General features: G+C 44.9%; 1 protein-coding gene across 1 annotated transcript in view; it reads right to left on the bottom strand.

The window, feature by feature from the left end:
• The window catches only part of PLEKHN1 (pleckstrin homology domain containing N1), a 62,737-nt gene that overhangs the window by 32,540 nt on the left and 16,456 nt on the right, over positions 1–13,741 (bottom strand). The window contains exons 3-5 of the mRNA XM_061601281.1: positions 4,633–4,779; positions 1,937–2,017; positions 780–867 (exon numbers count right to left, since the gene is read on the bottom strand). Coding sequence (XP_061457265.1) covers positions 780–867; positions 1,937–2,017; positions 4,633–4,779 — 316 coding nt within the window. The remainder of the gene's footprint in view (positions 1–779; positions 868–1,936; positions 2,018–4,632; positions 4,780–13,741) is intronic.

Below are 13,741 nucleotides of genomic sequence, written 5' to 3'. Positions count from 1 at the left end.
TTTTCCAGTGTCTCAGGCAGAAGCCTCTGCCCAACCCTACCTGGAGATGCTGGGGATTGAACCTGGGCTTTTCTGCATGCAAGGCAGATGCTCTACCGGGAGAGGGCATTCTCTGTGGCAGCCCCTAAATTGTGGAACTCCCTCCCCACGGATGCGCACCTGGCATCTTCACCTTCATATGCTGGAAGACGCACCTCTTTACCCAGGCCTTTGACAGTTAAGGTATTTTGGCTTTGTGGGAAGCACCTCTTTTGTGGAAGTTATATTGTTCTATTCCATTTGGAGCGAGAGCCAGTGTGGTATAGTGGTTAGAGTGTTGGACTATGACCTGGGAGAATAGGATTCGAATCCCCACACAGCCATGAAGCTCAATGGGTGACCTTGGGCCAGTCATTTCCTCTCAGCCTCTGAGGGAGGCAATGGTAAACCCCTTCTGAATACCGCTAACCATGAAAACCCTATTCATAGGGTCGCCATAAGTCGGGATTGACTTGAAGGCAGTCCATTTCCATTTTTCATTCCATTTGGAGCAGTTTTACTAGTTTTTAGCAGCTGCAATGGATTTATTTGTTTTGATAATTGTGTGTTGCTGTGGCCCTGCCAACATCGGAACAACTCTGTATGATCTCACTTTGTGCTGCAAACATATTTTGTCACTACCATTGATTCTCTCTCACTCAAGAAAAAAAACACCTCCTATAGGAGAGCATTTTGTAGTCACCGCTGAAAATGACACCAACACAGAAAACTGATAAGGTCAAAGAGTAGTTCGCTCTCACCTGTAATTTGAAAAGCATGGATCTCCTGTTGGGCTCCCTTTGGGTTTTCAAGCTCATTCAGCTGGAGTTCTCTCAAAGGTAGCAATCCCTGCAGAAGCAGAATGGGACAGTCTCATAGCTGTCGACCGAATTTTGTTCCCCAAACCACCCTTTTCCAATCTAGAAAGGTGTGAGAATTGATTCTGACACTGACCCTCTTCCCATGTGACACTGAGCCAAACCATGGCTAAACATGAGTGAGTGAGTGAGTGAGCGAGTGAGTGAGTGAGTGTGTGAGTGTGTGAGTGTGTATTATTATTGGGTCGCTTTTCTCGCCAGGTGACCCAAAGTAACTGACATAACCAATTCAAAACAACAGGTGCCATAAAGCCTAAAAACACTTTGTTGACTAGGCAGTGTGTAAGAGACATGACTCAGCATTGCCAAAAGAGGTAAAGGGGGAGGGGGAATTTAATCCCTGAATGCACCCAAAAAAGGAAAGAGGCTTTGAAATACAAAAGCGATTCTTCCCTCGTCTTGGGTGGATTCATGAGCACGCAGTGACAAACGTAGTTGCCTCGCATAACCATGGTAAAGAGTAAGTCATTCCAGGGTTTGTTTCTGCAAGAGGAACTCAGAAATGGCTTATTTGGATCGGGGGCAAGAGTCTCATCAGGATGAGGCAGGCAACAAGGGAGTGAGACTTGGTGAGATTAGCAGCAAATGGGGGTCTCAGAAAATGGGTGAGGCACAAAGGAGCATCCATCTGCAGTACTGTAAACATTTAAAGCACCATTATGCCACTTTTAACAGCCACGACTTCCCCCAAAGAATCCTGGGAACTGTAGTTTGCTAAAGGTGTTGAGAGGCCTCTAGTCCCCTCACAGAGCTACAATTCCCAGAGTGGTTTAACAGTCCCTCTTCCCATGTCAGACCGTTGATCCATTTAGGTCAATACACTGACTGGCAGCAGCTATCCAGGATTTCAGGGAGGGGACATTCCCGGCCCTACCTGGAGATGCCAGCAACTGAACCTGGGACCATCCACATGCAAAACATGCTCTGCCACTGAATTGTCTTTGTTCAGCAGGAAGAAGTCCTTCGCACACTAAGGAGTTGTTGGGTTTTAGTTATGGGTAAACAGCACAGCTTCTAGCTAAGATTCTGCCCTCCTTTACCTGGTAGGTGAGTCCATTGGGACCAAGGGACTGAAAATAAAGGTAGGCTTGAAAGAGTTCCAGGTAGCAGTCATTCATCTCCTGCAAAAGGAAGGACACATTCAAAAAATGTTATTTCTGCGGAACAGAGACCTTTAACATTCTGTATTTCAAACATGTGTTTTGGGATCCCAATGTGGCTTATTATTATTATTATTATTATTATTATTATTATTATTATTATTATTATTATTATTATATTTATATCCTGCCCTTCCTTCCAGCAGGAGCTCAGGGCGCCAAACAAAAGCACTAAAAACATTAAAACATCATAAAAACAAACTTCAAAACACATTAAAACAACGCGTCTTCAAAAATGTTACTTAAAAAAAAGCTATCAAAACATCTTCTAAGATTAAAAACATTTTAAAAAAGAAAGTTTAGGAACATATTACAGTTACAGGCTTACAGTTAGTAAAAAGTTAATATCTAATAACAAAAGAGAAGGGAAAACTATATAATTCAACAGAAAAGGAGCCATCAAGACAACCAAGAAAAATAATTTCAGAGGCTGCTGAAGTTCTGAGTTAACACAGACATTATAAAGAGGTGTCTCAAGACCACTCCATGTGCTCCCAGCGCTGGTTTGGAAAGCGGGATACCCACATTAACCACAATGCACATCAATCAGTTCCTTTTTTATGAAATGGTATATCGTGATGCATTTCCCCCCAAAACAGTTCTGATGTAGAAAGAGAACTTAATCCACAATCAATTCACACTTCAGCTGTGGTGTACATACAACAGCATCTTGGAAAAGTACTGTTCTTCTGGGTGTGTATGTGTCCTACAATGTTGACACCAGTGTGGGTGTGTACAACCCACTTCCAACCTCCCACTTCCACCTGTCCCATGAGATCATTTAGCTTCCAGTTCTTTACTCACATAGGAACACAGGATGCTGCCTTACACTGTCAGACTATTGGCCCATCTAACTCAGTATTGTCTACACTGACTGGCAGCAACTCTCCAAGATTTCAGATGGGGAATCTCTCCCAGCCCTGCCTGAAGATGCTGGGGATTGAACCTGGGACCTTCTGCCTGTAAAGCAGATAATCTAACCACTGAGCTACAGCCCTTCCTTTAAGGCAAGGAGCTGTCTTATGCTGAGTCAGACCACTGGTCCATCTAGCTCAGTACTGTCTACACTGACTGGCAGGGGCTCTCCAGGGTTTCAGATTCCCAGCCCTACCTGGAGATGCCAGGAACTGAACCTGGAACCTTCTGCATGCAGAGCATGTGTGCTAACCACAGAGCTCTGGGAGCAGGAGTTTCAGGCTGGCGTCTCTCCCAGCTCTACCTGGAGATGCCATTGGGGATTGAACTTGAGACCTTCTACATGCAAGGCAGGTGCTCTGCCATTGAGCTACAGCCCTTTCCCTCCTCCGGCGCCTTAACCTTTGCTGTGCAAAAGGGCTGAGCAGCCGGTTACCAATACCGCTTCACGCAGTGGCCACAGCATGTCCTGGAAGCATGAGGAAACATTGCACTTTTGGGATGGGGAGGGCGGCAGAAGATCCAGGAGGATGGTTGCCCAGCAGTCATTGCAACAAGGGCACCTTGGCACAGGAGAGCTGTGCATGGGTCTGACAAATGCCCTTGGGGAGGGCGTTCCACAATCCGGGTGCCATTCTCCTGAGAAGGCCCCGCCCCTTGGGGCCACCCACCTCGCTTCGGAAAGTGAAACCATCCAGAGCAGGACTTCCCCAACGTACATCTCAATAGGCAGGCAAGTTCATATGGGGGCACAGTACAAGCAGCCATTCCAGGCAAAAACACTGGCCAGTGAAGAGTGCAGCATGGGGAGAGTTTCGAGAGCCATATACAGAAGCCTAAAGGGCCACATTCGGGCCCTAGCCGTAAGTCCCCAACCCCTGCTATACAGTAGGGCCCCGCTTCTCGGCGCCCCACTTTTCGGCATTCCACTAATACAGCGCCAGTGGGGCGATCAGCTGGAGGGGGGGCTGGAGCTCCCTGGACTCCAGCTGATTGCGCCGGAGGAGGGGAAGTTTAGACTCCCGCTCGAGCTGATCGCGCCCAAGGAGGGGAAGATCTGATCTCCTCCTCTGTTGTGATCAGCGGGTTAGGTTCCAGACCCCCGCGCTACAGCTGATCCGCTTTCCGGCAGTTTTTGTTTTCCGGTGGGGGTCTGGAACCTAACCTGCTGTATGAGTGGGGCCCTACTGTACAGCAATAAATCACTCAAATTCACAACAGGAATCCAGCCCACACCCTAAGCCCTTTGGTGCTATATTAGGGTGGAGGGGAGAAATGTCCTCTGCAAGTCCTAAACATCGCTACCAGATTCGTGTACCAGGCTGGCTGAAGCCCTGAACAGGATCCCTCCTCTTAGGGCAGGCGTGGGGAACGTTTGGACCTCCAGATGTTGCTGAACTACAGCTCCCATCAGCCCCAGCAAGCATGGCCAAAGACTACAGATGATGGGAGTTGTAGTTCAGCGACAACTGGAGGGCCAAAGATTCCCCATACCTGTTTTAGGGCCTGGGGGAATACATTGCAACATTTTGTTGCAGTGTCCTGCTTGCAACTCGGGTTTTACAAAGCTTCATTCTCAGTTCTCCCTTTGTAAAAGGCCTCGGTGTTCTTTCTCTCAAAGCAGCTTCTGGCATTTGACTTTCCTGCTATGCAGAACTCACCTGAGAGTGCTGAAATTTAAACTTGACTTTAGAGTAATAGATAATTTTCCCTAGGTTCCGCACCACTGTCTTCCTCCTCCCCTTCTTGAAAAGGCTTGGGAACCGCTGGTCAAAATTTTCCTTCTCATTTTCCTGGTTGGTGAGGTTCTGCAAAAAAAAAAAGAAGATGAAAAGAAACCATTACAAAAAAGAAGTAAAAACCTGGCTCATCACAACTAGAGACTGAACTCACAAATCCCTGAGACTGGAATGTTCAAAACCATCCACTTTTTAATGAATCCCAAAATTGATAAAATTAAGTTCAATGATAACCAGGATTAAGGGCAAAAAGCAAGATTTTCCCATGCTCCTTCCACACTGTTCCTGAATTTTACACTCCACACATACGTTGGCAACTTCATTTGCCAGGTTATTTGCATTATTAAGAGACTTCATGGGGAACATAAGAAGAGCCTTTTGGATCAGGCCAGTGGCCCATCTAGTCTGGCATCCTATTCTCACAGTGGCCAACCAGTTGCCCATGGGAAGCCTGAGTGCAAAGAGCACTCACCCCTCCTGTAGTTTCCAGCAACTGGTATTCGGAAGTATACTGCCTCTGACCATGGAGGCAGAGCATAGCCATCATGGCTAGCAGCCATTGATAGGCTTATCCTCCATGAATTTGTCTGATCCTCCTTTAAAGCCATACAAGTTGGTGGCTGTTTGGCCTCGTTGGAGGGAAAAGGGGGGTATCTGGAGACTAACAATAAATAGTTAATTTCCTGTGCCTTCCCTGAATACAACACATTTATTGCCTTTGTGAACAGGAAAAGGGCTAGCCTGTGGCTGGCCAATGTGGAAGGCTTGTTGTTGTTATGTGCCTTCAAGTCATTTATGACTTATGGCGACCCTATGAATCAGTGACCTCCAATAGCGTCTGTTATAAACCACCCTGTTCAGATCTTGTAAGTTCAGATCTGTGGCTTCCTTTATGCAATCAATCCATCTCTTCTTTGGCCTTCCTCTTTTTTTACTCCCTTCTGTTTTTCCCAGCATTATGGTCTTTTCTAGTGAATCATGTCTTCTCATGATGTGTCCAAAGTATGATAATCTCAGTTTCATCATTTTAGCTTCTAGTGACAGTTCTGGTTTAATTCGTTCTAACACCCAATTATTTGTCTTTTTCACAGTCCATGGTATGCGCAAAGCTCTCCTCCAACACCACATGTCAAGTGAGCCGATTTTTCCCTTATCCGCTTTTTTCACCGTCCAACTTTCACATCCATACGTAGAGATTGGGAATGATCCTGACTTTGGTGTTCAGTGATACATCTTTGCATTTGAGGACCTTTTCTAGTTCTTTCATAGCTGCCGTCCCCAGTCCTAGCCTTCTATCTAGTCTGGAAGTCAATTACGACTTATGGCAACCTTCAAGTCAATTATGACTTATGGCAACCTTATGAATCAGCAACCTCCAATAGCATCTGTTATAAATCACCCCATGCAGATCTTGTAAGTTCAGGTCTGTGGCTTCCTTTATGCAATCAATCCATCTCTTCTTTGGCCTTCCTCTTTTTCTACTCCCTTCTGTTTTCCCCAGCATTATTGTCTTTTCTAATGAATCATGTCTTCTCATGATGTGTCCAAAGTATGATGATCTCCGTTTCATCATTTTAGCTTCTAGTGATAGTTCTGGTTTAATAGACTCAAAGCAGGGTCACCCGAGGCCAAATGGTCAAAGCTGAGACACCAGACTAAGAGGCATTCAGACTCAGGCAATGGTAACCACCTCTGAATACCTCTTACCATGAAACCCTGTGAATAGACTGGAAGCTGGACAGCAACTTTATTATCTCTCTCTCAAACAAAAACAAAACAGCTACTCATGACTCCTTCCAGATACAAATTATTCAGGTGATTAAAGAAATATTACATTATCCAAGCGCTGGAATGTTTCTGCCTTTTGGACCAATGCATGTAAGAAAATTAGTGGTGTTTAGGTCTACAAACCACTGATCAGACTGCAAAACAGCGACTCCCATCGAGTCCAGTCCTCTGGTATGTTTCTAGTTTCAAAACATAGAGGAGGCGCATTACAGGTACCGATCAGTGTCGAATGCATCCCACTCCTACTACCACATGTTTCCAGGCAGGTATTTATTGTGAGATGGGTGCTCCTCATGCCTGCAACATGTGTGGTTGCAGTGCCCACACAATGTCATTGGCATCAAATTGCGAACCTGTTTTTTCTCTTTTAATCTACTTTTACTTTCTCTGCAGAAAATCCAATAAATTAAAAAAAATCTGTCGCCAATGATCCATTTGCAATCTCTGAAACTGTTTGCAGGATTAAGTCTCCCACTGGAAGGACCCTTAGTTATATTTTACAAGGTTTATATACAGCTTGCTGGAAGAGCCCTTAGTACAGGCCTGCATCACCTGATTCTTCAAGCCCAAGGGACCTCGGGGGGGGGGGATGGAGATTAGACATGGACAATTTACAGCATCCATAATCCAACACATTCAATTTGCCATAGTCTCCCACCAGGGCTCTCTCCTAGGTCAGCTTGCCCTGACTTTGCTCTCTGACCCTATAAGGTCAAGAACTGGGCAGCGCCAGCACCTGGCATCCTTGGGTAGATACCAGAGCCCCAGCAGCCTGAAAGGGCCCACTGCTGATGTCTATTCTGGCCCCTCCTTCATTTTGTTTTTTTTCCAGGCCCAGCATTCCCAAGTAGTGTCGGGTGGCTGGATCTAGCCCTCCTTTTAATGTCCCACAATACCCCCAATCTAGCTTTGCCCTGGGGCATTGTGGGGAATTTAAAGAGTGGCTACGCCCAGCTGCCCAGTACTGTAACTGCAGCCAGGCAAATCCACTAGTTGTGGCTCAGTGGTAGAGCACATGCCTGGTTGCTAAAGGTCCCAGGTTCAATCCCTGGTATCTCTAGGAAACACTCCCATCTTGGGGACCTGGGAGAGCTGCTGCCCGTCAGTGTGGACAATACTGAGCTAGATGGACCAACGGTCTAACTTGAGATAAAGCAGGTTCCTATGTTCCTCTACCTTAAGGGAAGGGCCGTAGCTCAGTGGCAGAGCATTTGGTTTGCCTGCAGGTCCCAGGTTCAGTCCCCAACGGCATCTCCAGGTAGGGCTGGGAAAGACTCCTGTCTGAAAGCCTAGGGAGCTGCTGCCAGTCAGTACTGAATCATGCTAAGCTAGACGGACCAATGGCCTGATTCAGTATAAGGCATCTTCCTAAATTCCACTTTGCCCAAGCCCTTCTAAAACCAGCAGCCAGCCCTAGACGAGGTAGCATTTACCGAATCAAAACCCTAAACTCATCATAGATGCCTTTCCTATAGGACAAGCGGCCTGGGGTGTGTGTTTGCTGCTGAGTCTCCATGCCAGCCACAAATTTTAAGATTTTACTACTGCAAGATGGACATTTTGTTTCCACCCTGGCGAGGATTCAATGAGGGAGCTTAAAAACAAACTACTGCTAATCTCCTCCCCAGCCTGGCATTGAACTAACCCAGCCCAGCTAAGTGGCTTGAGAAGGTGCTAACTTAGTTTGAACCCCAAATTTAGAGGTTACCAGACTTGGGTGAGAGTCAATTTCGGCAGCTGAGCTGCAAGTTTACACACCCCTCCTGATTTTCTGAGCTCAGCTGTTTATATAGCTCGCTCACTGGCTCTCCCTGGACACAGGGAGCCCTTTTTCCATACAGATCTTTACATGTATTAGCTCGCAGCCACACCTCATTCTCATCTGCTATGGTGTCTCTGCACAGGCTTGATAGAGTTCTTCTGTTTGTCATGGAGTTCTCATCTAGGGCCCTTCCAGACACCCTATTGATTGAGCATTCATCCGGATTTGCTTGCACAACAGTTACGCAGAGGTTACATTATATCCGGCCTTTATTGAACATTCTTTCTTATTTGTTTATACAGTAGTTATACGACAATGAGCATTCATCCTGCATTCATCTGGATTAGCTTGTAGGGTGTTTAAACATATTTCTGGGAGTCATTCATCCATCCAACACATTTCAGTGCATTTCCTCATCATTTTCCAAATCCATCCAAACACAGCCAGACGTTGATTGGTTGCATTAGAGCACCAGAGTCCTTTAATTCACTTAAACTCTGCAAACCTAAAGTCCTGGCATGTGAATGGCTCCTACAAGTGCCCCGTATGAAACAATCCTACTTTTTAAACTCCTGGAGTAATCATATCCTAATTCAGCACATACGGTGATTTGCACCCATGTGGACAAGCATAGAAAGCTGTGTTATATCGAGTCAGACCAACGGTGCATCTAGCTCAGTATGGACTCTCCCAGCCCTGACATGGTGAAGTCCCCCCCCCGTCTGACATGGTACAATCCAGACTTAGCTTTACCACCTCCTCTTCTGTTTGTGAGCCCTGAGCCTGTGTGAATTTAAATCCTTCCTTGAATAATGTTTACAGACACCCAACGCTGATTGCCATCGCTGGTGCAACTGTAGACTCAATTAACAGTTTTTGTTTTGCTTCCAAGATAGAGTTGAAGGATGGCTTTGAAAGAGCCATCATTTCCTACAGCATACACTCATTTTTTTGTCCCACTTTGGACTCTGATCAAGCAGGTTGGGTAGGTTTCTGAAGAGCCATTTAAAAAAAGAGCCTGCAGAACCTGTTTACCCTGGACTGAGCAACACACCATAGACAGCAAAGTCTCTCGCCATACTCTGCTTTCATTTGCACCCATCTTCTCCCATCAGAAAGCAACTGTACTATCCTTTCCTCTAATAATCACTGGAAGGCATGTAAAGCAGAGTATAAGCATCAACTAAAGTCCTTGTGCCAAAAAGAGAAAAAAGCTCTTCTACAGTCTGAAGGAGAGTGTGGGATCAAGTGGCAGGCAGATAGCACGATCCAGGGCGGACACGGCCCCCGTAAAGTTAGCTGGTTCTAATCCGTATGTGCCTGCTTTCTAATAACTGGTGCCAACGGAGACAGCTGCAAGAGCCCCCTTGATAGATGAAGGCTCAGCAGTTATTAACCAGACCAACATTGCCCCGGGTGGTTTGGTTACCTCACTTCTCGGGAATGGGCCTCACCTCCCTGCATCAGCCACTTGGGAGCCCGTCAACAGCTAGAGAGGAACTGGTTAACTGGTGACAAGGTGCTAATTATCTACAAGGCCTTTTTATCTTTGGTTTCTCTGACTTAAGCTGGGCCTAATTGGAGCAAGGCAGCGCAAAGCCTACTGATAGATAACACCCTTTGGGTAGTCTGGGAAAAGTGAAAAGAGCAGCCTAAGCCTTAGGACAGGGACTCCCAAACGGACCACCAGTGCTCCACAAGCTTCATTCAGTTGGTCTGTGGATTTGTGGTGTCTGGATTTGTGGTTGAAGGCAGGAGAAAACACGTCCATTGCATAAAATGTTCATATCGATTTTTAATTGTGTTCTGTTGCTACTTTTATTTCTTATATTTTATTGTATTGCAGTTTTGAAGAATAAAAGACAATATATAGGAAACAAAAGAAGCAATTAGAATACAGCACAGTGCACAGCGCATTACAGTTGCTACACCAGGCAGAAAAATCATTATGTGGTCCACCAAGACCATCAGCAATTCTCAAGTGGTCCCCAGTGTTAAAAAAAAATATGGTTGGAGTGTTTCCACAGACCAGCACCAGAAGCATAGCACTTAATGCATCCAATTGGTGCCATTCATGAAATCTCTACCATTCCAGAAGCACCGCTGGTATTATGGTGTCCTGTGCCGCCCTGTCCCCAGTCTTAAAATTACAATTAGTCCCTTGATTACTGAAGTTACGAACAGAAGAAGAGCCCTGCTAGATCAAGCCAGAGGCCCAAGTAGTCCAGCATTCTGTTGTCACAGTGACCAACTAGATGCCTATATGGGAAGCCCATAAGCAGGACCAGAGCGGAACAATAGTCACACACATACTGCCTCAGACAGCGGAGGCAGAACACAGCCATGTTGGCTAGTAGCTATTGCTAGCCTTTTCCTTCATGAATAATCCTCTTTTAAAGCCATCCAAGTTGGTGGCCATCACTGCTTCTTAGGAGAGCAGATGCCATAGCTGAACTATGAGCTGTGTGACAAAACACTTTTAGGTCTGGCCTGAATCTTCCACTGTTCATTGGATGTCCTCAAGTTCTAATGTTATTTTCAATTCCTGCTTTCCACACTGCAACACAGCCGCAGATGGTGCCTCACATCACGTGTAGGAGGTTGAGGACAGGTCTGTGGCTGTGAGTTTCAGGACTCTTCTAAATAATATCGTTTGGGCTTTTTCTGTTTAAAAGTGCCAAAACAATGCTGGGATGAGTATACGTCCCTGCAGCCGTGTCTGCCACGTCAGAGCTGCAGCCTCAGGAGGTGCAAACTAAAATACACAGTCCTAAGAACCATCTTATCATTTTAGGCTCTCAGTGGACCTAAAGATGAGGGAAGAGCAAAGGCAAGGCAGAGAAAGGAATTTATTGCATATGCAAGCCACAGACAGAAGCATTTAACCTAAAGTTTCTCAGTGCTTAATTATCAAGGGTAACCTTTAATTAGGGCAGCCATTGGTTGATGTGTTCCACTTTCCCTACAGTAGAAAGACTAAGCTGCCCAAAAGGGTCAGAACACATAATTAGAACATAATGTATCTTAGCTTAAGATACACATGGTTACAGATGTATAAAGCAGTGGTTTTTTCCATTGAATTCACAATTCTGGATTAAATGTTAGGCACTCATCTTCAGTCTTATACATGAAAAGTTGTATGTAACAGTATGACCCACCCATCCTGAGATGAGGCTACCCCCTTTATTTCTGTGCGAGTCACTATTCCAGTTGTGTCTCTGCTGTAGTCAGGCAATTCTTCTGCATCAGGAGTGACTGGGGCCCCTCCAGACATCCATTTTATTGTGCATTCATGATGATTTATGCTCATGATGCTATCAAGACAGACACAATCCCACTTTCAATGCTCTTTGCATCCACAAAAGTTTCAGGGGGGTCACACGGCTTCATTTCCAATCAGTGCATATCCAACAACTTCCCGTTGAAATCCCATAACTTTTTATACCATAAAAGTTCTGGTTTATTTTTGTCCTGCTTTTATTGCACTATAACATCTCTGGACAGCAATAATGTTGGGGAAAATCACAGGACAAATTAAGTAGAATAAACCCACCACAAATGCACTATCATTTTTTACGGTTCGGTATATCGCTTTGTGGGTTTTTTTGCAAGTAAAGTTAATAATAATAAAAGTCAAAAAGATGTTGCAAAATACACTTGCAATAAAACACCATTCTGAAGCGCTCCAAATGACCACAAACACACCCCAGACAGAAATAGGACAGTTATTACATGTCCCCAGTTAATGGGATTGGAAGGAGGAAAGGCCGCAACAGCAAATCATCCAGAGACACAGCAGGTAGCCTCCTCTATGGGTAGGCCCTGTTAATTATTCACAGTCCAAGCCTATGTATGTCTGCTCAAAAGAAACCCCCATTGAAGTCAGTGGGGCTTACTCTCGGGTAAGTGGGCATAAGATTATAGGCGTATTTAATTTTTGTATCGCAGTGCAGATGTTTTGACCTACCACTCCCACAGCTGTGCTGGTTGGAGCTGATAGGAGTTGTAGTCCAATACGTCTGGAGGGCAAGAGGTTGCTGGAGGCTGTCCTAGACACTACTGACAAAAGAATAAAGGAAAAGCCTAGCGCTTTCTGAAGAGCAGAACCTGGATTCATTTTTGAACAGCATCTTGCATCTCCTCTATACCCCAACGTGCCACTTATTTTGCATGTTACCACAGCGAGCCACACACCCAATTTTAATTAGACGCCCTTCTGGGCATTAAATGGCAACTAGATGTTCATCTTCTCCATGTTCCCAGGCTTTTCGAGCCAATAGGAATTCGCCTGCTTTACGCAGACCACAGGCAACTTCCTACTAACTCAACAAACCTGGCCTGGCTGGATTGCAGCTACGGATCATGCCCCAGTTGGAATGGAAGAAGTCTGATTAAGAATGGGTTTGTAAAGTTAAGTTAATGGACACACTAGAAGTTCCATCACATGGTGAAGGATGCAAATACAAGGGTATAAACTAAAACGTAGAGATGTCAAGCATTATTTCCCAAATTAGCTGTACTATTTGCCCTTGAATGTCTCCTGCATTCATTAACTCCTGTTGTGCCCAGTAATGACATGGGAAACTGCACAGATACTATACAATCCTGTTCACATGGAATTATGAAATGATTGTGACTCATCCCAGAAAAATCTCATGCTTCATCAGCCATTTCTGCAGATTATTCCTGCTTCTAGTTTCACAGCACACATCCTTCACCTCCTAAAAGGCTAATTTGTTGTTGTTGTTATTTTTAATAATTCCACAGGCAAAAAAAAAAATCAGCCCAAGTGATATTGTGAATAACTATAGGCGAGTAGCTTGTTGTGTTTGCAAATGTATCATCATGATGACTGACATATTGAAGGATCTAGGGTTAAGGGTCCCTCCCTCCCAAGAAGCTCCAGATACACTGACTATTAGGGGGGGATAATTTTTTTAAAGGACATTTATTTAAAATATTTGAAAGTCTCAAGTTCAGTCCCCAGCATCTCCAGGTAGGGAAGGGAATGTACCCAGTCTGAATCCTGCTAAGCTGCTGCCAGTCAGAGCAGACAATACTGAGCTTGACTGACCAATAATGTAGTCATATCCATACCATACATTTAAAGCACATGGCTTTCCTCACAGAATCCTTGGAACTGTAATTTACCTCTTTCAGAGGTATTCCCAGCACCTTTAACAAACTACAGTTCCCAGGATTCTTTGGAGGAAGCTGTGTAATTTAAATGTGCTTTAAATGTATGGTGTGGATGTGACCTAAGGCAGCTTCCAATGTATCTTTACCTATCAAAATGTTCTCAAGGCAGCTGACAAAATACAAAAAAATAAAAGTGGGAGACATGAAGTGTTCTAAATAAAAAAATGGTTCTTCAGAATGTTCTCGCTAGCCAGACAAGCTGAAACCTCATAACGGGTAAAAACAACGCAGAATCTTGTGGCAGCTGGAGGACTAAAAAATTTATTAGGAAACAAACTTTCA

This window comes from Rhineura floridana, chromosome 18 (genome assembly GCF_030035675.1).
Source record: "Rhineura floridana isolate rRhiFlo1 chromosome 18, rRhiFlo1.hap2, whole genome shotgun sequence".
Taxonomy (NCBI): domain Eukaryota; kingdom Metazoa; phylum Chordata; class Lepidosauria; order Squamata; family Rhineuridae; genus Rhineura; species Rhineura floridana.
The sequence above is the reverse complement of the archived record's forward strand: the minus strand, read 5'-3'. Positions and strand labels throughout refer to the sequence as shown.